This window comes from Astatotilapia calliptera, chromosome 19 (assembly GCF_900246225.1).
Source record: "Astatotilapia calliptera chromosome 19, fAstCal1.2, whole genome shotgun sequence".
Lineage (NCBI taxonomy): Eukaryota > Metazoa > Chordata > Actinopteri > Cichliformes > Cichlidae > Astatotilapia > Astatotilapia calliptera.
Window position 1 is genome coordinate 12,154,011 of NC_039320.1, and position 22,404 is coordinate 12,176,414.

Genomic DNA, 22,404 nt, shown 5'->3' on the forward strand with positions numbered 1-22,404 from the left:
TTTCAGTGTTGCTTGCTCACTTTTAGGTGACACGCCGTTCTACGCAGACTCTTTGGTGGGAACATACAGTAAAATCATGGACCACAAGAACTCCCTCAATTTTCCAGATGATGTGGAGATCTCCAACAATGCCAAGAATATCATCTGTGCCTTCCTGACTGACAGGTATGATCTTACAAGAAGAAGATGTCAGGGGGTTTGACATTTTGGAAAATGCACCTGTGTATTTTCTTGGAGAGAGTAACAGGGGGAACCTCAATAGCACTCTTATGTTATCTCTCAAACTCTTCCTCTTATACACAACTGTCCATCTCCATCTGTCTGTCAACCCACAAACCACTTTGTCTTTCATGGGGATGTTTTTATATATATATATATATATATATATATATATATATATATATATATATATATATATATATATATATATATATATATATATATATATCTAAGCTGTAGTTTCTTCATGCTGGTCCCAGACGTAAGCACAAGGTTTCTTTTTTTGTGTGGCAATACTTAGAGATTACATAATATGTTGATACAACAGCACACTTACGCTTATCTGTGTGTTTGTCTCTTAATATTTAAGGTTATAAAGGTTTGTATGACTTAGTTGATTTATTCCCAGTCACCTCTAACTAAGGACAAAGGTCCAATTCAATCAACTCATTGTCTGCTTTTGTTTTGAGGGAGGTGCGATTAGGCAGAAACGGCGTGGAGGAAATCAAGCGACATCCTTTCTTCAAAAATGACCAGTGGACCTTTGACACCATCAGAGACAGTTAGTATACAACCTTTGTTCTGCTACCTATGATCATTCATTATGATACATGTTTTAGTTTTTTCTCAATATGAAGTGTATTTCGTTTAGCACCATGTGTTTGGTGGTTGGGTAAGTGCATGCGCAGATCACATGGGTATTTTTATTTGCAAAGTACTTGTACAGAGCAGAACTAGACCTCCACCTCCTGCAGGTTCTGGCTTGCTGCAGATGTCCAGAGCAGGAGGACTGCTGTCACCAGCAGCAAGTCCAAGACTGTTGAGTTTGAGTCTGTCTGTGTGCAAGAAAAAGCAGCTTAATTGCATCAAAGGCTGCCATGACAATGAACTGCCCAGCGTGCCGGCCGTTGGGAAGTGAGAGGCTAGATGGTTAACAGCGACTGAACTTTTAAAATAAGAGCAAGTGGATTTTCCACTACTAAATTGAAGAACAGTAGAAATGAACGTAGAATATACTGTAGATGAGTGCTCAGCTTCCAGCAAAGCCCATTGTGCACTTTCCAAAACAATTTCAAAAACCATTACATTTAAATTCTGCACAATACTTTATTTTGTTCTCCTACATCTAAAATCAAATTTCACCTTTCCTTCCACTTTACTCTGTGTGCAGAGTAACACCTCTGAGTTGTTTACCTTGTGGATATCTCTTTTGGGCACAGCAGATTTTGTCTTTCTTTGGCCATACCTGCCAGAAATGCATCAAGCATACAAAATTATCATTCCTAAGTGTAATTCAGGAGAAAGTCAGAATTTGTGACCAAATATAGAACGCAGCTCCCGCAGATGAGTAATTTTTTTTGTTGTTGTTGTTGTTGTTCTGTGAGAGCTCTTAAATTTTATCAGATGTACTCCAATTTTTTTCTGGCATGCTCTACTTCAGAAGCCAAAAACGGTCACACCCTCAACTCACAGTTTTTATCAATCAAACAACATTAAAAAATATCAAAATTAGATTTAAATGAAATATAATTCAGCATAACAGCACCTGCAAACCTTTTCTTTAATCTTGATCGTCTTTAATCTAAAACTTTAGCAGGAATTCCTTCAGAACAGCAGCTGGATCAGAGAGCACATTAAAATGATTTATTAGACTGACATATTTTTACACAGTGCTTCCTTTTTCCACCAATTCACTCTCACCTTTTTCCTGTCTCTCTCTTTATCTCTCTCTCGCCTCAGCGGTTGCCCCTGTGGTCCCAGAGCTGAGCAGTGACATAGACACCAGCAACTTTGATGAGATAGAAGACGACAAAGGCGATGTAGAAACCTTCCCCACACCTAAGGCATTTGTCGGCAATCAGTTACCCTTTGTTGGCTTCACCTACTTCAAAGAAGACCAGTAAATCATCCCATTCTCTTCATTTCCCATGATTTTAGGGACCTCCGTGGTTCCACGAAGACAATTTATAGATTTATTTTTGGCTCTAGTGTCCTTGACCTTGGGCTGATTTTATTCATTTCCTCCTTCAGGTTATTAAATGCTTCCAACAACTCAGTGGCTCATGAGAATTCAAAAGGGGAGGTAAGTACTTTGACTCCCACACGCAGTAACTGCCAGGTGCACCTTTAGCGACTGCATTAATACCGGACCGAGCTCCTCAGGAAATAAATAAGTCTGGTATCAGTTTACATGACCACACAGAAAAGGCCTGTTGACATTGTGATCAACTTCACATTGTAAGACATCAAGGATTATGATGGAAATGACTCACAGGGGGATTTCTTCCCTGATCCCATGATTTATTTGTACTTTGTTAGAATTTCAGTGTTCTCAGCCGCACACAGAGACTTAAGCAGCTTTCAGTATAAGTGGCTGAGCCGAACGCTAATCTGAAGAACTTTTATTGACTTCAGTCCTAAAAGACTGCCCCCATTACGAGGAACAAAACAAACCCTATGTTTTACTTTCGCTTTGTTTCTAATCAGTTGCCTAAATATAGGTGATTAAAGGTATAGTAAGCTGTATTTCAATACTGACCTTTAAGTGACTAATGTGGTGGTTTAAGGTTGTTGTGATACTTCTAATTGTAAGAATGTTTATAGTCCTAAAAGACTGCCCCTAAAAACTGTACACCATTAACCATGAAAATAGTTTCTGTGCTATTTTGACCAAGGACAACAACATTCAAAACATGGTTGAAGGGTGTTTCTGTCGTCTTTTCTTGACTTTTAAATTTATTTTAATTATCGGCCTTTATAAAGGCCGATAGTTCCTATAAAGGAGCATCAGGCGTTCTGCCAGTGCTCAGACAGTGTGCGTGTCACTGCAAAGTCTAGCTAGCTATTGATGTTACATGTCTTCTTACCCTGTGTGTGTTAAATTCTGACTTTAGTGTATAGCGCATAAATTGGAAGTCTTTCTTTCTTTCTCTCCTTAGTCAGCAGCACTGCAGAAGAAACTTCGCCACCTAGAGATGCAGATGAATAATGACAAGCAAGTCAAAGATGATCTAGAGCAAAAATACAGGTGGGTGATCTGTAGGGAACATTGTGTATGAGGAATAAGAGCCACATCATGTTGCTCCACTTATTTGCTTATGCGCGGTGGCCAAATTATTATTTTTAAGCATTTGTATTTTTCTGCAGGGCCACCACCACTCGTCTGGAAAAGCTCTCCAAAGAACTTGAGGAAGAGGTCAGTTAATCACAGGGAACATCCAATTACCTGAATATTTCTGTGTCTGTCTGGCGTCAATATCTGCTGGTTCACGACCCCTCTGGGATTTTAGAAGTTCTTTCTTCCTCACACATTTTAATGGGCGTTTCCCAAAAACTCTATTATTTGAGCCAGAATAATGATTCTTATTATCCACACTTGTCCACTTTCCGGTTGAATACCAGCGTCTCGTATCCAGGGAGGTTCAGCTGGAGCGCCTGCTGAATTCTAACGGCCACATTAAAATGTCTATTGTGATTGAATTTGTGTTGAAGCCCATTTGGATTCTGGGGATAATTTCTCATAAAGTGAATTATGGAATCACAGTAGCATGAAACCATCCCCGCAGGAGATGTTAAACAAAGGCGTTTATGATTGATTTTTAGGTGAGCAGCAGAAAGAACCTGGAGTCGAGTCTGAGGCAGCTGGAGAGGGAGAAGGCTCTGCTGCAGCACAAAAGCCTGGAGAGCCACCGCAAGGCTGAGAGCGAGGCCGACAGGAAGCGCTGTCTGGAGAACGAAGGTGACACGAGACACACTGGATTCTGCAGCAGAGCTGAAAAGATTTACTTCTTTTGTACAGGAAGTTAAACACCAGTTATCAACTGGAAATGATTACATTTCACAGAAAAATATATTTTCTAGTAAGAGACGTTTCTCTTAAGAGACAACTTTTAAAGCTTTTTAACTAGCTTTTAAGTAAAAAAAAAATACAGCGGCACACATTCTCGGTTTATTTGTGTAACATCCTTCATGCAGGTTAGCTTTGTTTAAGGTGATCGATTACATGAACTGAAAAGACAAAACATTATAATACTTCTATCATGAGTGAGAAAAATGAGGCTGATTAAATGCATTTGTTTTAAGAAACAGATTCAAACTCGACAGCAGTGATGCATTAAAGCAAGAGAATAAAATGAACACAGGAATCCAGTAAAAATCAACCCCCCTCTTCTTGTGTAAAGTCAGAAACTTCTTACGTTTTCTTTTGGCTTTGCAATGATATAAATTCATGGTGACTTTACTGAGATAAAGTGGGTAATACTGCCATCACCTGGACAAAGACACTGATACAAACACATCAGGTCTACTCTCTTCTGTGCTCTGGCTTTTTTTGTAATATTCATATTGTATAACTTTTGGTTCCAGCGTCTTTATTAAACCAAACTAAAGCTCTGTTTCCATATTTCATTTGCACAGTTTGTATATGAAGAACTTGGTGCATTTAAATAAACTTTATCAGTTTTAAATTGTGATTTCACTTCTTGAAACACACTTCATCATAATAATTGTTGTCTTGGTTCTTGGGATCTGTGCAGTCAACAGCCTCAGAGACCAGCTGGATGACATGAAGAAGCGAAACCAAAACTCTCACATTTCCAATGAGAAGAACATTCACCTCCAGAAACAGGTCGGTTACCTACCTTGATGTATGTTTGGTGAGGTTGGGGGGGTGGTCAGCATGGACGATGAGCTCTGTGACATCAGATTACAAGCATATAACATAAAAAGCCTTGAATAGACGTAAAACCAAATACATTAACAGTCACAACAGCTGAAAGTAAAAGCTAATATTTGATGTCCAGCCAGACTGAAAAGATCACTGTGATCTTGTCAAGTCACCTTGTTGGACTCGGAGTCCTTTAAAGGGAAAATATTGGTGTGATTTGTGTACGTGTTCTTCTCTTAGCTGGAAGAAGCCAACACGTTGTTGCGGGCCGAGACGGAGGCGGCGACGAGGCTCCGCAAAGCCCAAACTGAGAGCAGCAAGCAGCTGCAGCAGCTGGAGGCCAACGTGCGCGAGCTGCAGGACAAATGCTGCCTGCTGGAGCGCAGCAAGCTGAGTCTGGAGAAGGAATGCATCAGCCTGCAGGCTGCGCTAGAGACGGAGAGGAGGGAGCACAGCCAGGGCTCGGAAACCATCACTGACCTGATGGGTGGGTGAAACAGCACACGAAGATTTCTTTGTCAAGTCTGCAAACAGTTGTCATTTATGTGCGTTATTTGACTTAATAAAAGTGATACCAGGAATATTACATGTTGTATTCATCGGTGTATCTAAACAGATCTTACAGAATAGTGTTTGTAAAAAGTGAAACCTACTTCTTTACAAACCTATAAAATACTAAACCAATGAATAGGGAGTTGGAGCATCCTCAGTTTAGCAGTTTTACATGGAGCACCAAAATGTCTTGTATTAGTTTTTCGCTCATGCTCCACCAAATTTGACAAAATTCGTCTCGCAATCAGAAAAAGAAACTGCACCTCTGTTCTTGGTTCTCACCTTAGCATAAAGAAAACCAAAAGAATAGATTTGTGCAGAATTTCAGGTTGGATGTCAGTATAAGTCATAATTCTAGGCACATCTGTAGCTGCTGATATGTTTACCTGTATTTTTATGAGGTGGAAATGTAATTACATTCCTCTGAAAGAAGTTCAGTTTCTGTTTTCCTCCTGCTTGCCTTGGAGCTTATATGGCAGGTTTAATAAAGGGGCAGCTAGATGAGGAACAGCAATGTGCCACCCAAATGCTGAGGGCAGTCAAGAGGCTTTTCAGGACTAAATAACTCTGTGCTGTTTGCTGAATGGATTCTGACTCCAGTTCAGTCACACTGTGTGTGTTTGAGAAAGGCTGATGTGAATTAGTAAAAATAAGTTTGTCCAGAGGTGTCAGATAAAACCTTGAACAAATATAGCTGATGTTTTGAAGACAGAAGGGTCAAAGCGGCCTGTTTGCTCCAGTGCGCCTGGACAGTTTGTAATATTTGTGTAACTGTAGGGAGTGTGCTTACATAAAGGCTAACAATTCACCCATAATCTGATTAAAAGCAGCTCTCGGGCTACTTAAGCTGTCACATAAAACCTCTTATCTGACTGCGTTAATTAGGACGTGGGCATCACAAACCATGAGTTCTGCCTTATGAATGTTTGTAGGTCTTCGGATGCAGTGACTTGAGTGTTGCATTTACAAATAAAACACAGCACAGTATAATGAGCTACTTCCTCTAGTTGGTCCAAGAGCTGAAATTCATTTGAACTATGTAAATATTTGTATTAATATAAATATTGCCCTCCGTTGCTTACTACAAGTAACTGGGGGATGTATATGTGTGTATAAATAACCCATTGTGGCACTGTTGGAACAACTAAACATACACTCTTGGTAGTTGCCCTGAACTGCCCCGAGCTTGCTGACCAGAGTCATTATATGAACAACAGGCAAGTAACTTGTATGTGTAAAGTACATTTAAATCAGAGGGAGTGCTTTTTAGTTGAGGTCAGGGGATTAACAATGCTAGTTTACAAGTAAACCTGGAATAAACAAACCAGACCTAAATTAGAAACTCAAAACATGAAAATAAATACACAAATTAAAGGACAAATAATAAAATAATAGTAACTAAAATTGAAATTACAATAGAAACAGCAGACGGACCTCAGACTGAGCTTTAATGAGGGGATAAAATTGACGTTAAGAAAGATTAAAGGACTTACGTATACAAGTTGAGACAGGAATAATGTATTGAAAATGGAAATAAAGATTCTTGACGACTGTGTACGTTTATAGGCTTTAGGGTCCTTAGGGACCAAGTAAATCACTATACAAATACAGGCCATTTACCGTTTGCCATAGTTTGCTGTTGGGTTAAGCTTTATGTGATCTGTACGTGAAATGTAACTCTGAGGATTCTCGCGGGCTTATCTTGCAGGACGCATTTCTGGCCTGGAAGAGGAGGCCCGTCAGCAGAAACAGGCTTTATCCAAAGCTGAGACTGAGAAGAGGCAGCTTCAAGAGAAACTCACTGATCTGGAGAAGGTAAATCACAAAATCCTGACTGGAAACATTTTTTGCTTTGAGATGCAGTTCCTGGAAATTTGACTTGAGCCTCACGTGTGATCCAAATTAAGTAAAAGTTATGTTAAAAGTAGTATCATAGTGTTTCTTGGAAACATCTGCATCTGGATTTGAGGACAGCATGATTGGACTGTTTGTTCCAGGTCATTTGACATCAGTGAGAAATTATTATTTTATTAAAGCAATCGGGAAAGTCTTTTGTTTTGATTAAAGTGACAAATAATTGATTTACAGCAGCTATTTTCAAACTCAAGCCCACTGTAGGCCAAATAATTATTTTAAAAGACTGCCAAACCTTTAATCACAACTCCAGTTGACACGGGAAGATTAATACAAAGTATTTGCTTTGTTTTGTTTTCATAGATTAATATTAAAAATTGCATAACTGCCTGCTTTTTGACTTTAAAATATCTTAGAGAAATTGAGAAGAAAGGCCTAATTTATTGCAGCACTGTAACTGACCTGTTTCAGAAACTGTGTACTTATTGATTTACTGAGTATTTCTAACTGCACTTCCTTAGAATATACATATAAATGTGAACCACCATGTAGTGACACGACTTTCTGGGCTTGGTCTCAAAGCGTTTGGTGTGAAATTTTCTGACTAGATTTTACTCTGGATGTGACATCTCTGTGTGTGTGTGTTTTCTACAGGAGAAGAGCAACAAGGAGATCGATTTGACCTACAAGCTGAAGGTGCTGCAGCAGGAGCTGGAACAGGAGGAGGCCTCTCATAAGGCCACCAGAGCAATGCAGGCAGACAAGAGCAAGATCAAGGTCACCATCGAGGGCGCCAAGTCAGAGTCCATGAAGGGTAAGGGCTCTGATCTTTTGTTTCCACAAGGTTGTTCTTTCACAGTTTGTACCGAGTTCAGGGTTCGAGCTATATAATTTGGGGCTGATCGACAGCTCTGAGTTCACAGATTGCGACAAGATGTACAGAATGAGAAATTTTATTGATTTAACTTTTCAGAAGGGAAATTAAATATTATAAGTGAATAACTCTCATTCAGAGTTGGAGCAGAAGCTGGCAGAGGAGCGAGCTGCCAAACTGCGGCTGGAGAACAGAATACTAGAGCTGGAGAAGCAGAGCAGCATGATGGACTGTGACAACAAACAGGCCCTGCAGAAGCTAGACGAGCTGCGCAGACACAAGGATCACCTTACTGAGGAGGTGAGCGTTTCTGTTCTGCACAGGAGACCAGTGAAGTTTGGGTTTAGCTGTCAAATGTCACCAACAGGAGCTACTTCAGCAGCTAATGTAAAGAGTGTCATATCTGAAATTGGATAGAAGGATAATGAAAAAAGAGCTGATGCGAGTAAAAAACTTTTATTAAATTCATTTTGTTCTTTCAGGTGAAGAACCTGACACTGAAGATCGAGCAGGAGACCCAGAAGCGTAACCTGACTCAGAACGACCTGAAGGCTCAAAACCAGCAGCTCAGTGCTCTGAAAACCTCCGAGAAGCAGCTCAAGCAGGAAACTAATCACCTGCTGGATATTAAGCGCAGCTTGGAGAAGCAGAACCAGGAGCTGCGCAAGTAAGTTTCATTTTGTTGTAACACTTTCCCAGCAGGCACACTGCAGGCTCCTTATGCGGTCAAATTATGAATCATCGACTCATTTTTCTTTTCACAGAGAAAGACAGGACACAGATGGACAAATGAAGGAGTTACAAGACCAGTTAGAGGCTGAGCAGTATTTCTCAGTAAGTCTGATATCTGATCACAGATGTGGATGGGAAAATGAAGACACTTTCATTTGGCATTTTAGGCTTTTTATAGTTTCATTCATCTGACTGAGCGGCCAAAAACTGCTGATTGATTTGCTACTGAATAGTCCCCTCTCTCCTTCTGGCTAAACAGCTTTTCCCTGCCGTGTCCACATTGTGTTTCACTCCTTTCAGCCTGATCAGGGCGCTGCTGTGGCAGTTTTTAAAATATTCAGCTGCCTGTGAGTCAGAGACTCATTCCAACTCTGCTGCCTATAACTGCAGGTGCTCTGAATTGTTTAGCGCTACAGTTGAAGTCCAAGCTGGAGCTTAACTCATTGTAAAGGCAACTCACTAAATGTTTCAGTTGTGTGTAGGGGTCTAGCAATTCTTACGTCCACAATATAGAGGTGCTTTGATATTTATAGAGTAGAGCTACAGGGGCTGCTCCAGACTATACTGTCAAATAACAGTCAGCTATATTACACTGGAGTGACATCTTCCCATATTGTAATGCATTGCTGTTATTTCCTAGTTCAAGCGTAATAATCCAGTAATGTTTAAAGATGATATAGGATAACAAGTAATGTATTTTCCATAATGCACTTAGAAAATAAAGTAAATAAACCGTAGCACAGTCTTATTCTACGGGAACGTAGGCTGTTAAAATCAGAGGGTTCCTTTTATTTCTGTAGCCAATGTGTGTTATGCATTTCCAAGAGCTGAATGATGGTGAAGACTTCAATGGGCATCCATTAGCTAATGTTTTTGTACAATGTCAACAGTATGTATCAAAGTGTGTATGCAACATGAAGCCTGAGTGATTCTTTCCTTTACCATGTTCATTATCAGTCAGGAGGAGCAGCTTGTTGTTAGGAAACTTTCTCACCTCTCTGGCCCTCCCATTGGAGATTTCGGCATTAAAGAGTTATCTAGAGTTTTGTTGTTGATGTATTAAGTATGGGGCGTATTTGACCTGTTACCTTTTCTCCAGACTCTCTATAAGACCCAGGTTCGTGAGCTGAAGGAGGAATGTGAGGAGAGGAACAAACTCTACAAAGAAGTGCAGCAGTCTCTGCAGGAGCTGCAGGAGGAGAGGTGAGAGGTTTTTCAGTTTGAAGATACAATTTGAAATAAATTCATCCACTTTAATCTTCGAAAAATGATTAGCAGAAAAACGGTGATGATGAATGTAAGGCTCGGTTCATTTATCTCCAATAAGAGACTCGGGTGGTTTGTGTGGTGGGTTGCTCAGGCTTGCGTTTCTTTTTATTCCTCTCAGGGACTCTTTGGCAGCACAGCTGGAGATCACTCTGACAAAGGCTGACTCGGAGCAGCTGGCGCGCTCCATCGCTGAGGAGCAGTACTCCGACCTCGAGAAGGAGAAGATAATGAAGGAGCTGGAGCTGAAGGAGATGATGGCTCGCCATCGCCAGGAGCTCTCTGAGAAGGACATCACCATCAGCTCTGTGAGATTTTGAGTTTGCGTGAAATAAAGATGATCGAGTTGAGGTGAAAGTCTTTGTATCGTTAGACGTTTAAAGGCTGCTAAATAGAATAACTCGCCACAGTCCTGGAAGTATCACGACGTGTAAATGCAGTGCATCTCAAGCCCAATAAATATGCTCTGAAAATAGTGTGAGATTAGGTTGAGTTTATAGTTCCACAAAAGAGCAGATATGAAAGTATTTGCTGTCCATTGCAGCTGGAAGAAGCTAATAGGACCCTGACGAGTGATGTCGCCAATCTGGCCAATGAGAAGGAGGAACTGAACAACAAACTGAAGGAGGCAATAGAGGGTAATTAGAACATTTAAATGTTTATTACAAGAATTATATATTTTGGTGTGGGTACATAATTTATTTTTTTTTGTTCTCTTCAGAAACTGAGAAGTCGAAGGACTGGGAGCAGCAGATAAGCCAGATGAAGCAGGCATTTGAGAAGCAGCTGCAGTGCGAGAGGACGCTAAAAACCCAGGTCGGTGTTTTTAAAGCAATAACTCACAAGATGAAGAGACAGACTTTCAAGACTAATCCTCCCCTTCATTTACAAAAAAAAATTTACATTTTTTCCCATCATTTTTCTTAAGTTAAGATTGAATCTTATCCCCATCCGCAGGCCGTCAATAAGCTGGCAGAGATCATGAACAGGAAGGAAGTGCGTGGCGGAGGCAGCCGCCGTGGTAACGACACAGACATGCGGCGAAAGGAGAAGGAGAACAGGAAGCTGCAGCTTGAGCTCAGGTCAGAGAAGGAAAAGCTGAACAGCACCATCATCAAATATCAGAAGGAGATCAACGAAATGCAAGCAGTAAGTGAACAGCTGAGTTTTCTTTCCCTTGCAGTGAAACGACACTCTGCTGCTGTATCTCTGACTACGACACTTACAATATGTTATTTCTTCTCATTTTAATCTATAGCAACTGGCAGATGAGAGCCAGATGCGCATTGAGATGCAGATGGCTCTGGACAGTAAGGACAGTGACATTGAGCAGCTGAGAAATCTCCTGCAGACGCTCAGTGTTCAGTCGATGGACTCCGCCAGCGTCAGCAGCGGGCCCGAGTTTGATGCTGATGATGCGTACACAGGTAAGAGCTCAGCCACTAAACAAAGAAAGTATTTCTGACAGTTTGTCTTCACCACAGCTTTAAGGTTTAAGGTCACTTACAAACATCTTCTTGTACAATGTTTATGTTCACTGGCTACGTTACAAAGTGCACCTGCTAAACTATGCCTTTAATCAGACAATCACAAGGCAACAGCTAAGTGCACTGAGGTATGTAGACACGGTTAAGACAACCTGCTGAAGTTCAAATGGAGCATCGGAAGAAAGGTCATTTGAGTGACGTGGCGTGGTTGTTGGTTCCAGGTCTGCGTATTTCAGAAACTGTTGTTCTACTGGACTTTTCCCACACAAACATCTGGAAAAGAGAAAACATGCATTGTTTGTCCCTGTGTGAAAATGCCAGGTCAGAGTAATGGAATAACCCTAATTTCTGAAAGTTTCAGAAGAAAGACGCTATAATTCAGCTCAAATTAAGTACTTTCAATCCCAATACAGTCATTTTATCATTAGTGTGTTATGCACAGATTAATGACGATTGGTGATTTGATCCCTGGCTGCTCCAGCGCACATGCCAAAGCATCCTTTGGCAAGATTCTGAACCCTGAGTTGTTCTCGAATACTTTCATCAGAGTGTGAATGTGTGTGGAGGTTGGATGCAAATCACTTAGATGTAGAATAAAGAGAATGGGGGAATGAGGCGTGTTATATAAAGTGCTTAAATGCTCAAGTAGAGCATTTTTATAAAGGTGCATAATGTCTGACTAGAATATTTCACTTTAATGTGATGTGATTTTGTTGATTTCTTCAAACCAAACCATAATGATCTAAATTCTCTTTCTGCCCTCAGAAATGAGGCTCGAGGGCTGGCTGTCTCTCCCCGTCAGAAACAATACCAAGAAGTTTGGATGGGAGCGAAAGGTAGGACTAAACCATTGAGACTGCTTTGACCCTGCAAAACAGCGTGTGACCTTTTTTCTTACCACCTCTGTCCTGTCAATGCAGTACGTTGTAGTAAGCAGCAAGAAGATTCTTTTCTACAACAGCGAGCAAGACAAAGAGCAGTCCATCCCCAACATGGTGCTCGATATAGAGTGAGTATGACACCTGAAGGCACCTCTGCAAAGAAAACAGCTCAGTTTGTATTAACACGTTCTATGCTTTAAACAGAAAATAACACTCCTTTCTGTCACACAGTAAACTCTTCCATGTGAGACCTGTTACTCAGACAGATGTGTATCGAGCTGACTCCAAAGAAATTCCCAGGATATTCCAGGTCTGCCCTAGCTCTACTGAAAATGTTCTATTTCTTTGAGCATGTTGATTGTTTAAAGAGTTGTTGAAGGCTGAAAAAGTTAGATATGTCCTCTTTCCGCTCTCCAGATTCTTTATGCCAATGAAGGTGAAAGCAAAAAGGAGCCAGAGTTTCCCGTGGAGCCGCATCCCATTGGAGAAAAGTCCAATTACGTCTGCCACAAAGGCCACGAGTTCATTCCCACCCTCTACCACTTCCCCACCAACTGTGAGGCCTGCACAAAGCCACTGTGGAACATGTTCAAGCCGCCCCCTGCTCTGGAGTGCCGGCGTTGCCACATCAAGTGCCACAAGGACCACATGGACAAGAAGGAGGAGATCATCGCCCCCTGTAAAGGTAGGACGCTCCTGTTGTTTCTATGAAAGCTGTGTTTCGATCTTACTTACAATTGGTGGGTTTTTAAATGTTTGTGAATTGGAGTGTTACTGAACATTTCTCTTCTCTTCTACCACCAGTGAACTACGACATTTCTACAGCCAAGAACCTGCTCCTGCTCGCCGTGTCCCAGGAGGAGCAGCAGAAGTGGGTGAGCCGGTTGGTCAAGAAGATTCCCAAAAAGCCTCCACACCCAGAACAGTTCGCACGCTCCTCACCGCGGACCTCCATGAAGGTTCAGCCCAGCCAGTCCATGAGGAGGCCCAGTCGACAGCTCCCCACCAGCAAGAGCAGGTAGACTAAAAAGCTGATTTTATGTAATAGACACCTATAGGTGTGATTTTGGATTCATCTATGTTAGCTACGACAGTTAAAGTGGTGTGCAGGAGATAAACAAATAACAGTTTATGGATCTCCAGGCTAGATTTCTAATGATTTGAGGTACATACAGTGTGAGTGGAGTGACCTATATAATGCAGGCTGACTAAAAAGCCTCAAAACTGAAATTTTTGTGTATTTGATTAACATACTACATCCAGAAAGTTTAATATTTATTTATAGTATTTAGTATATATTCTGCATTTTGAGTGTTGTGTGTAGGGCTGCTCGATTATGGCAAAAATGATAATCACGATTATTTTCACTGAAATTGAGATCTCGATTATTTGACGATATTTATTTAACCCTTTAAGACCTACCATAGAACCAAGCCCGTCAGAGCTTATATTTTTTTTTTTTACATGCTGTAGTGCCATTTTTGGGAGCATTTCAAGTTGCTATACATCAATACAACTGTTATAGCCCATATTTTAATAATATGTATGCATTAAGTCCATAGTAACTACATTAATTGCAAAAAAGTGCAATAAACTACAAAAAAATTGAAAATCATTTTTGTTTTTTTTACATATATTTCTACTTGGGGAAATTTAAGAGGCTTATCCCTCAAAACCTTAAATACAAAAAAGTTGCAAAAAATAGTTTCCCACCACAGGAAATTTATTTTGAGTGTCTTCATAGTTTTGTTTTGGAGATACACCAATTTTTATATACTGCAGGAAAAACAAAAACAATCCTATGATGCAAATTTGCAAAGAAAACAGCATCAAAATAAACTATTTCCAGCTGTGCAGTTCGAGTTCTAAGCATCCCAGAAACTATTCAGAAAATTCAAACATGACTTATAAAAACACCAGTATAGGCTTTTAAGGCCTACAAGTAAAAAAAAACAACTACATTTTCCGTGAAAATGACGTCACTTCCTGTTTCGGGCAGGAAATGGTGGACATGCGATAGTTCGCGCTGACGTCTGTTTCAATGTGGGAAGTGTTACGAACAGCTGATCGGATCGGCAAAGCGTGTTTCTGGAATATTATGTTTTTGTTGCTGCAAGCACTTTTTATGCAATTTTTGCAAAGCTTTATGTGGAAGGAAACCGTGACCGAGGACAAGCTGAGGGCATAAGATGTAAGTTTCATATGCAAAAAAAATTATTGCGCTAGCTTACATGGTTCAGGTTCTACAGGGATTTAAAAATAGTTACACAAAACAGAGCGTGCTGCTCTGACTGGCTTTAAAGGGTTAACAATAACAATGTATTGAATAATGACTTTAAAAAATAATATAAAATAGTGTGCAAATACTGATAACCGTGCAAATGTTTGCAATATAAAAAATAAATAAAAAATGTAAACATTAGGGGTGCAACGATATTCGTATCGATATTGAACCGTTCGATACAGTGCTTTCGGTTCGGTACGCATATGTATCGAACAATACAACATTTGTAATTTATTTTATAAATTTTCCTTCTGACTATGCTGTCTGTGTTGAGCGCTCAGTGAATCTGCGTTCGACTACTCCGCCTAGGCTGCACTGTCGAGCGCAGATCCACTGAGCGCTCAACACAGACAGCATAGTCAGAAGGAAGAGCGCAGGGCAAGCTAGCGAGACAGAAGTTAAGCTCTCCTTGCAACAGGCAAATTGAACGTCATTCAGATCTGGCGTTTGGAATTATTTTGGTTTTCATATGACGTATGACCCTGAAGGTAAGCGAGTCATGGACTAAAGTAAAACAGTATGTTGAATGTGCCATGCAATGCTCAATTACATTGGTGTGAACTAGTGTGTTAGCGCAGTTAGCTCGTTAACGTGTTGGCCGTCTAGCCCCATGCACGGAGTGATCGGCGGTAGCTCGTTAACGGAGATTTGCCGTGTTGTGGCGTTAAGGTCATTTCAACGAGATTAACCTGAAAGCACTAGTGGGAACACAACGAATATGACTGCACATTTACGCCGACATCATCCTAGTGCAAAGACAAAAACAACAAGCATGCTACTAACTTTAGCCGAGTCATTTAGACAGCTGTTAGCACATGATTCTCCTTATGCTGCTGAGAATATAGCCCAGAAGAAGCGGATAGTATGGCTTTTATTTTGGAAAGAGACATTTTTCTGTAATAAACTCTCTTTTCCAAAGATGAGTGATTCCTCAATCAGATACAGGGCTTGCAATATCGCTAGCCCGACGTCCCGGAGCTAGCGATTTTTTTCAGTCGGGCTACCAAAATCTTTCTCTTCCCTGCCTGTCGGGCTATTGTAGGAAAAATATATGTCAATGCTTTTGCATTCTTTCAGAAATGTAGCTGGGTAATTATGTCATTGGCATCGGTGAGCCACTGTCAATATGTGACATATTGAAGTCGCGTTTGAATTTGCGCTTGTTTTTTTGCTTTCACTTTGCAATCATGCGAACTGTGTATAGAGAGCGACAGCACTGATCTGTGAGTGATGATAATTTATGCACCAATTCCTCTGACATCGTCTTATTAATCGTTAGCTTACTATGCAAACATGACAAGTGAAATCTCCCGCAGCTTAAACATGTGAGAGGTTGATCGCGCAGAGAATCGCTGAGCTTATGTGAGTGCGTGTGTAAAAGCATTTCAGTTCTGCTGAGCCAAATAAGACAGGTCAGAGTGAAGAAGTGACAGCCAAAGAAAAGCTTACCACAAAACGGAGAAGTTATGACAAATCAGACTATAAGGCAAAAAGAAAGTGCAGCTTTATGGTTTCATGGACAAAAGAATTTCTGTGGCTGCAATATGACGAGCTAAATAACCAGGGCTGCACATAAGTGGTCCGCAGGTGCGCATTCGCTGTCAAAATAAAAAAACACGCACAAGGGTTAGGGTTAAATTCAAAAACTGTACTTTTGAGTTAAAATATATATTTATAATTTTAATAAATGACAAATTAAAAATGCATGAACATTTTTTGTATCGAAAAAATATCGAACCGTGACACCAAAGTATCGAACCGAACCGAACCGTGAATTTTGTGTATCGTTGCACCCCTAGTAAACATCTATGTTTAGTGAACTTTGCAGTGTTGCTCTGTGGTGCAGCTATGACACCGTAGCAAAGTTTACACATTATGTCTACTTGATCCACGTCTGACTCTGCGAACCCATAATGTTTCCACACCACTGAAGTTTTTTTTACCTCTCTTTTCAACCAACAGCAGTCACTCTCCTCTCCAAATAACTTCTGCTTAGCTTTCCGAGCTTCCCTCGGGTCCTCTTAATTGTTGTGACGCGTGTTCGAAATGCAGAGAGGTGCACTCGATTTGCCACACGGAGCAGCACGAGAGTAAAGCACGAGGGAGGGGCTAATAATCGGCTCAGTCATTTTTAATGATCGTTGAAAGCCCAGATCGTAATCGTGATTAAAATTCGATTAATTGAGCAGCTCTAGTTGTGTGTCACAATTAATATGACTGTTTCTCCATAATGGCCTGCTGACTGACCACAAAAAAAACCTTTAGGCAACTCTTGCTTTAAAATCACTGACTGAAAGTCCCGTTCTGACCACTTATAATAAAGTGCCTTCAGTGCACTCTACATCTCATCCACTCTTGTCAAAACAGCACATCATGTGCACAGGCTACAAATGCAACTTCAACAAGCAATCTTAAAAAAGCGACTGATGATCTTGAAGGAGAAAAATTAGCGTATTGATTATTCAGCTTTGGTAAGAACTCTTTTTAAGGTGTATTGAGGTGTTAACCTGTGAGGCTTTGTTCTTTATGTACAATGCGTGTCCTGCAGAAGTTGAGGAACTGTTGTCATTGTCTGTCCTGGTCCAGTCCAGTTCTATGTCTCAGGATTTGCCCTCATACAACCCCACAGAACAGACTTGAGTTGTGTGCAGTAACGATTACACGGCCATGAAAACTAATCTCCCCTTTCAGATTGGAGGACTCCAGTCTCCAGGACTGGCACTGGGCGTTGGATGATATAGATGATGACTGTTCCTCTATACATTTCTGATCACCACATTTGGTAACACTGTGTGCAATGTGTGCTGTGCAGTGCCTGCCATTTAAAAAAACCTTAAAAATGTCTGACCTCAGCCCTCGCAGGTCAAATGGCTTCAAAATAAAGCGAGAAGATTCCAGCAGTACCTGGTACAAATGACAGCTCCTTCCTTCTCCTCCTCCTCCTTGTTCTTCTTTTGACCAGGTGTTTCCCTGTAAACATCTCAACTTCTCAGTGTGTGTATGTTTGTTTGTTTTGGGTGTCACTGAGGTGGTGCAGGTGGTGAATATACTCTGTATTATGGACCTTGAGCCACGTAGTTTGGGTGGATTTGCTCTTTTAAGAGTTGGGATCAAATTCAAATTCAAATTTCACTTGGGCACTGGGTGTTTTGAACTGGACAAAAATAAATTGACACATAAACTCAGGAGAAGAAGTTCACAGGTTTGTCTGAAGTTGCCCTTTCTCACACAACAAGAGATAAGACAGGACTTTTTCTCACGGCTGGAAAAAATTCAAGTTTTAGCGAGGCAGCACTCTGCTGCGACTCGCTTGAACAATTCGCTGCTGTATTCCCGCGCAGACTTTCGATTATTTAATGTTGATCTGTCCTCAGACTGTGAATAAAATATGATGACCTGAGAAGCGAAGCCAATCTTGGAACCACATCAGCTAGTCTGCCGATTTGGCCTCTTGGAATTTTGGACAATTTGTTGGGATGTCTGGTTTAGTTAGAAGAAATCCAAGCCAAGATTTTTCATTTCTCATGTTCCAGGCAGTGTCTACAAATGCAGATAAACTGGAATGAACTGAAATTAATTTGGAGCAAACCTCTTTTGCTCTCCACACAGGCTGTGCAGTGGACGACAGTAAGAAACCAAAAGGTTTTCAGGACCAAAGTCATGCAGATGCTCTTCATAGAAATTAATTCAGAATTGACTTGCCGTCTGTCTCATGGCCAGCAGAGAAAATTACTAAGGCTCACGCGAACACCTCAATCAGCACTTTTTTTTGGTGAACTTATGGATCAAATCAGTGGTTTCATTTATTACAGCATGTTCTCAATTTAGATAAATACACTGGTTTAGGGTAAGACCATCTTGTGACTGACAGTTCGTCACAGGATGAGTGTGGAGTGTCGTCACCCTTAAATCATAAAATGTATAAGGAAAATAATAATTGAAAAAAACAAGATGGCAATGGCTGAAATGTTCTGCTCGGTGGCTATTTCCATCTTTTATATACAGTCTGTGGACATAGGACTTGCTTAAAATCCAAATTAGGATCATTGTATATCTTGGTAGGACTAACGCATGCTTAGCCAGTTTGTTTACTACAAAGACTTTTAAATCATTTGAGTTTTTTGCTGAGATAAAATAAATGTAGGGTAACGATTAAAAATGCAGCTTCTTACATTCGGTCTGAAAATCAGCCAGGTCCTTGATTTGGTAATTGTATGAAATGATGCCTTCGCTGTTCCATTCAAATCACAGCCCAATCTTTTAATCTTCCTGACATCTCGCTGCATATTTGCTGAGATTAACTTGCATCTGTTTCTCTCTCTCCCTCCAGTTAACCTTGCCCGGGAGTGTGGTGCATCGACGAGGTGGTGGGAAGAGTTTCTTCCTAAATCAAAGACTCTATACAAAGCTCCGTTTGCAGATCAGCACACTGGACTGGTTTCTCCACTGCCCACTCCACCCTGTCCCGTTTCAGCCTGCGAGAGTTACCAAGTCTGGCATTTTCCATTTTTATTCAGCTTGTTTCCAAGCCACTTAGCAAGCTCACCTCAGCATCTGCCGTCTTTACAGCAAGCTGGGCGTCTCATAAACATATAACCCAAGTCCTCTCCTGGGTCCTTGGCGAGAGCACTTGTGCAGCTCTTGGATGCTGGAGTAGCTTGTTCGGCTCCCACACAATGGAGGATAGCTCTTACAAGAACAGGGGAACACTTACCTTAACAGTTCTCTCCAGGACAGACAGTTCTGTCTGATTGAAGCAGCCAGCAGGAAACCACCTCCACACCACCTTTGAGGATTCTCATGGCCAAAAGAAAAAAAAGACAATCTTGTGTTTAATGATTGTGAACAATATGAAGGGTTTAATGGGGGAACACTACACTCAGAAGAGTCTGTATTTTTGTTGGCTTATGGTGTCTGTACTTTCAAACTCTTTAACATGATTGTAGCTTCTTGCTTTTCACAGCTCTGCTTTCAGGTGCGTGTCCATGGGGAATCTTGAATAAGGTACTTAGGAACCAAATGAGCTGTGACTTCATGGAAAGTCATTAAGGCAGCAAATGAAGCCCAGCTTCCTCTCGGATATGAGCAAATAATTCTCAGAGTGCCTCTTATTCAGATTTCTGACTCATGCACACGCTGAATCATGGGTTTGACGTCAAACGACTACAAAGGGAACAGAATCCTGCTTGAAATGGCATTAGATTAAGACATGAAGTCCTCACGATCCCATAATCTCTGCAAACCTGCACTGTCAGTTCTGAGGGTTAATGTTTACTGAATTCAAAGGGGTGCACCGTTAATGCTTTCTGATCCGAGCTCGGCTCCTTCTGTTGTTTTTGAATGTACATCTGGGCTTCACCAGAGACGACACACAGGCATTGTATTATCCAAGTATACTTGACTGAAGCCGCGCCTTTCATCACAAACTACTCTGAGTGAACTTGCATGCGTTTGCTTTTTCACCCACATGCCTAGTCATTTTTAGTCAGTACCAAAAGTGAAAATGAGGGAAGTTAACCAATAAGAAGCCGAAATAATGAAGGTATCCAATCATATCCTGAAACCATGAGTGGAAATACTGAGCAGCACTATTCCATTGAAGTTTTTTCTAAAAGTGTTTGTCCTTATTTTTGTATTAAAGGAAACCAAACTCTGAGTTTGGGCACATTGTCGTATGTATGTGACTTAGTTAGCAGGTGGAGAGTAAACTGAGTGTGTGTGTGTGTGTGTGTGTGTGTGTGTGTGTGTGTGTGTGTGTGTGTGTGTGTGTGTGTGTGTGTGTGTGTGTGTGCACTCTCCTTTAACCAAGAAGCATGTTTTATACATATAAATATACACAGTATATATTTTACATGCCATACAGTGCACATTATATTATTTATACAGCCTTGTCAACTTTGTATTTAAGGGTTCTACATCCAGATTGCATGTTTGCTATCAAACAGCTCTATGATAATAACCACTTCAACAATAAAGACATGGATGTGCCTTCTGGTTTTGGATCGTTTTTCTGTTTTAAAAATGTTAGACGTTGTCATTCTGCAGAGGTGTACAACTATGGTGAACCAAAAGTGCCAAAATAAAAATGTGCCACAAAAAATATTAAATAGTAAGCAGTTTTGTATAATAAATATAAATTGTGACAAATTGATATTTTTGATTTTATTCCACTGTTTTTTGTTTTTGTTTTGTTTTTTTAGGCATATGGAATCCTCCGTATTCTGATATTGAGTCCAACACAAGCTGTCAGTCATACTCAAACTACTGAAACACGAAAGAGAAACACATTAAATAATACCGAAATCTAAAAAAGAAAATTCTTGGCCTTCAGACAATAATTCTGAGTGCTACAGTGACGGACTGGACAGGCAAAAAGAAAATTCTTTGTGGCCGAGCTGTCATTCCCAATCGCTTCTGCTTTGTCATGACGCCACTAACTGGAAATTTAGTAACAAGGAAATTTCACATCTGGACTTGTTCCACAGGTGGCATCCTGTCAAGGTACCACACCTAGGTACTTGATTTTATACACATGTAGAAGTGATAGGAACACCTGGATTCAATGATTTGGATGGCTGAGTGAATACTTTTGGCAGTAAGAAACAATTTTAAATGGCTCTACAAAGTATTATCACTTTAACCTTCCGATTACACTATTTTTCTTGAAGGATATGTCAGAGGTCAAATTTGATACTTTAAATCTTTACACAGTACTTTCTATATGTTGCAAAAATGACCACGGTAATAAGAATCATAAGTTCTAAGGGTTTTTTGTTGTTTTTTTTAAATCAGTTTTCTAACAATGAAGCACTGAGTTGACCTCGGTGAGTATAGGCCAAATTTCAATGGATTAACATGACACCAGTGACCTGGTTCCTTACATTCTCGTACCATGACAGCTCATCTGTTCTTTCTCTTTTAAATGAGACATTGAGTCTCAATGTCTACCTGACTACCTGCATAAATGAAGGTTAAATCAAATCTGTCCAAATATTTTTTTCAGAACTCTGCAGGTTCTTGTAGATGTTATCCCTTAATGTTTACGCTGGCCTTTTGATTAAGTGTCGCTGAGCTGGCAAGTTTGTTCATTTTCCTTGTGTCTCTGGTTTAATTTGGTGTATCTGGGAAATGATGGCGTCCACTCATCTTTTACTGGCGCGCAATATAAATATTATATATACATATATATCCCCTGCAAGTTTAACAGTTGCAATCAACTCCAGGTGTTTTATCCTCTTAATCTGTCATGGAATAATGAGGGAACAAGTCTCACCTGGGCATGGAACTGCTCGTTAGCTAGCTGTCCAATTAATTTTGAGCCTCTGAGAGGACCTTGAATACAAATGGCCTGAATACCAAACAGTCTCTGCAATACTTTTGTTAAACCATATTGATTAAAACTGAAAGTCTGCACTTCAGTCAAATCCTGTTTGATTTGAAATCCACCGTGGTGGTGTCACAATCACAAGAACTGTGTCTTTGTCCAGAAACATGGTGAGTTACAATAAAGCAAATTAAATCACATCAATCTGAGATTGAATTTGTGGCATATTTCATGCAATGTTTTGTTTTGAATTTTGGCAGTGTTG

At 40.5% G+C, this 22,404-nt stretch overlaps 2 protein-coding genes across 7 annotated transcripts in view; both read left to right on the forward strand.

Moving 5' to 3' along the window:
• rock2a (rho-associated, coiled-coil containing protein kinase 2a) overlaps positions 1-20,803 on the forward strand; it is a 46,539-nt gene extending 25,736 nt beyond the window's left edge. The window contains exons 7-33 of one of the 5 annotated variants that reach the window (XR_003270607.1): positions 27-165; positions 690-781; positions 1,960-2,119; positions 2,251-2,302; positions 3,159-3,247; positions 3,367-3,415; positions 3,823-3,958; positions 4,755-4,846; positions 5,126-5,372; positions 7,146-7,252; positions 7,946-8,105; positions 8,305-8,465; positions 8,648-8,832; positions 8,930-8,999; positions 9,997-10,100; positions 10,285-10,471; positions 10,708-10,801; positions 10,885-10,979; positions 11,121-11,312; positions 11,422-11,590; positions 12,416-12,486; positions 12,571-12,659; positions 12,763-12,841; positions 12,949-13,216; positions 13,336-13,549; positions 17,669-17,809; positions 19,146-20,803. Coding sequence is in view for 4 of the 5 variants with exons in the window: in XM_026151448.1 (XP_026007233.1) it covers positions 27-165; positions 690-781; positions 1,960-2,119; positions 2,251-2,302; positions 3,159-3,247; positions 3,367-3,415; positions 3,823-3,958; positions 4,755-4,846; positions 5,126-5,372; positions 7,146-7,252; positions 7,946-8,105; positions 8,305-8,465; positions 8,648-8,832; positions 8,930-8,999; positions 9,997-10,100; positions 10,285-10,471; positions 10,708-10,801; positions 10,885-10,979; positions 11,121-11,312; positions 11,422-11,590; positions 12,416-12,486; positions 12,571-12,659; positions 12,763-12,841; positions 12,949-13,216; positions 13,336-13,549; positions 17,507-17,585 (3,380 nt within the window). In the remaining variant the exon portion in view is untranslated. Of the gene's footprint in view, positions 1-26; positions 166-689; positions 782-1,959; positions 2,120-2,250; positions 2,303-3,158; positions 3,248-3,366; positions 3,416-3,822; positions 3,959-4,754; positions 4,847-5,125; positions 5,373-7,145; positions 7,253-7,945; positions 8,106-8,304; positions 8,466-8,647; positions 8,833-8,929; positions 9,000-9,996; positions 10,101-10,284; positions 10,472-10,707; positions 10,802-10,884; positions 10,980-11,120; positions 11,313-11,421; positions 11,591-12,415; positions 12,487-12,570; positions 12,660-12,762; positions 12,842-12,948; positions 13,217-13,335; positions 13,550-17,506; positions 17,640-17,668; positions 17,810-19,145 lie in introns of those variants that run through there. The other 4 variants (XM_026151445.1, XM_026151446.1, XM_026151447.1 and 1 more) reach the window with 4 other exon arrangements.
• A 1,078-nt stretch (positions 20,804-21,881) lies between these two features.
• Positions 21,882-22,404, forward strand: part of LOC113012735 (CAP-Gly domain-containing linker protein 4) — a 59,153-nt gene continuing 58,630 nt past the window's right edge. For both annotated transcript variants that reach the window (XM_026153044.1, XM_026153043.1), the window contains exon 1: positions 21,882-22,309. The gene's annotated coding sequence lies outside the window, so the exon portion shown is untranslated. The remainder of the gene's footprint in view (positions 22,310-22,404) is intronic.